The sequence below is a fragment of the Octopus bimaculoides genome, chromosome 20 (assembly GCF_001194135.2).
Source record: "Octopus bimaculoides isolate UCB-OBI-ISO-001 chromosome 20, ASM119413v2, whole genome shotgun sequence".
In the NCBI taxonomy this organism is placed as follows: domain Eukaryota; kingdom Metazoa; phylum Mollusca; class Cephalopoda; order Octopoda; family Octopodidae; genus Octopus; species Octopus bimaculoides.
The window spans coordinates 40930349-40933164 of NC_069000.1; the positions used below are offsets into that span (position 1 = coordinate 40930349).

General features: G+C 37.0%; 1 protein-coding gene across 1 annotated transcript in view; it reads left to right on the forward strand.

Moving 5' to 3' along the window:
* The window catches only part of LOC106877958 (uncharacterized), a 67668-nt gene that overhangs the window by 15666 nt on the left and 49186 nt on the right, over positions 1-2816 (forward strand). Inside the window, exons 8-9 of the mRNA XM_014927036.2 lie at positions 623-718; positions 2304-2363. Coding sequence (XP_014782522.2) covers positions 623-718; positions 2304-2363 — 156 coding nt within the window. The remainder of the gene's footprint in view (positions 1-622; positions 719-2303; positions 2364-2816) is intronic.

A 2816-nucleotide genomic window follows, 5' to 3' on the forward strand; every position in this document is an offset into this window, starting at 1 on the left:
TATATATATATATATATGCCTAAGATGCTGAGCAGTGGATCTAAATCTTAAACCACATTGTTGCGAAGCGAACATCTTAGCCACACAACCATTCCTCTGCCTATCGTTTGTCTTTTAACTTTTATGTTTCAGTCGGTGGCCATGCTGGGGCATCGCCTTCAAGAATTTTCAGTCGAATGAATCGAGACTAATACATTTTTTTAAGCCTGGTACTTACTCTATCAGTATCTTTTGCTGAACCGCTAAGTTACGATGTAAACACACGAACATCGCTTGTCAAATGGTGGGTGAAGGACAAACGAATGCACACACTCAACAGACTTCTCCCAGTTTATGTCCACCAAATCCACTCGGAAGGCTTTGGATGGTCCGAGGCTATGATAGAAGATACTTGCTCAAGGTGCCATACAGTGTGACTGAAACCGGAACAACGTGGTTGGGAAACAAATGTCTTACCACACAGTCACGCAAGCGCCTAAGTTGAGAAAGTTTTCCATTTCTTTCCAGCTACTGACATTTTGTTAATATTGTTTGAAATATTTTTCCTTAATATGTAATGGAAAAGAGCATGTAGATTGGTTGAATGCCCGTATATATATATTGTTTTTTCCTCTTTCTGAAGGCGAAATCAACGGAATAAACTTAAACACTCATTATATTGATGCTTCACCAATTTTTGGTTCTACTGAAGCGAAATTTAATTCTCTTACTGATACAGGTATGTAAAATATTTATATATCTTCTATTCTATTTTATTTCAGAAATACCCATTTGATACTTAAATTGTTAAAAAAATTAAGAATTTATATATTACTAACCAGCTAGTTTGCTAACTGAATTGCTTCACCTTTGTGCATTCGCTCAGCATCTAGTGATATTAGCTATTGACTCAGTAAGTTCATTTGCTGAAATATTTCGCATTAACCAAGCTGAAACTTATGATTTCAACATATTCTGACTCGGTTAGTTACATGCCACATATGTTAGAGATGAGACCCTGAGAGGTGCTACTACTCTAGGAGAGAGGTAGACCTGGAGATAAGTGTAACAGTGGCTAAGATGAAGTTGCACACTCCTGAACCAGGGCCGCACTACCAAATGCAGTTTGAAGTCATAACTGGTCACTGGATGATATGTAACATGCTTGAACTGCAATGCTGCACAAATATGATAAACCGTTGCATGTTGGAGTGCGTAATGTGATACTGAATTAACGGATATAATAATAATAATAACAATAATAATAATAATAATAATAATAATAATAAATGCCCGGATTCAGTACCAGGCAGTGACTCTCATGGCTTCTGATCTTAACTGATTGGAAGTGTTATCATGTACACTGTTTTGTCTTGGTGTAAAAGATGGGCTACAGCAAATATTCTGCTCAATACCACAGATTTGCTTGTCAGTTGTTTGACCTTAACCAATTAAGCTTGTCCCTTAGTTGCTGACGATATGTGCATCTCTGATCACGATCACAAGTAGTGGAGGAGCATCATAGCCATGTGTTGAGAGGAATTCTTTGGGGTTTGAATAATTCACCTTTGGAAAAATGGGTGTTTTGCTCAACATCCTTAAACAAACCTTATTCAGGGACCTTTTGAGCGGGATGGGCTACTCGACCTGAAGAAAATTCTAACTGGGCCCCACCTGCGAGGTCATGCGCTATTTATCTTGATATGAGATCACCATGTCGCGTACATATGGTTGTGATGCATGTGCCTGGTGTACCCTTATCAGACGGGTAGTCATGATGGGTATAATGGGCTTCGTATATTTTACCCCAGTATCACTTTGATGGCATGCACTGCTCTCTCACTCAATAATAATAATAGTAATAATCGGAAGTGTGACTCACATTGTTAGTGCTTGTGAAAAAGAGAAAAAGTTGATAAATATGGAGACCTTAGAATTGAGATCGCTGAGATGTGGTAGCTAGGATAACATAGATGTTATCCCTATTGTCATCTGAGCATTGGGTTCAATACCACCCAATCTGAAAAAAAAAAACTATCTGAAAACTTTAGAAATACCCTACAATCCAGACGTATTGCAAAAGTTGGCATTACTTGGAACTGCACGCATATTGCGTAAAGTACTGTCTGTCTGAGGTCCTTGTTGTGACTTGACAAACTGTACAACCCTCACGATATTGTATACCGTGTGACGTCTATAATAATAATAATAATAATGGTTTGAAATTTTTCCACAAGAGCAGCCATTTTGGGGGAGGGAATGAAGCGATTACATCAACCACCAGTATTTTGTTTCTATATCATTTATTCATTATTTTTTTCCAGGAAAAAAACTGAAAATGACGAACAATTTTCTAGAGATAAATTCAGCAAAATTCATTTCAGGTGAGATACGACTTTATAATGCTTACGTTTCAAACTGATAAGTACAATGACCGAAAGTAATATCACCTGTAGCTGCAGTAACGGTGTCACTAGTAGAAATAGCAGTGACTGAAGCAGTGAAGATGACAGCATTGAAGAATGTATTGAGGATTATATTGCTGTTTCTCCATACAGACAATACAATGCCATATATAATTATATGATAGATCGCTGACGACTACATTTATATTTTTTCTCCTTGTTTCTCTCCTTATTTCTTTCTGTGTTCTTTTCAGTTGAAGAGCGTAGCTCGAAACGTCAAAGACTTTCTCTATTCCCGAGCGTTAAACTAATACATCCATTTGTTGTTTACACCACCTGTCTTCGTCTGTTGTTTTTTTCGTAAATTCTCCCACACATATATATATACATATACATATACACACATATATATATATATATATATATACGCAA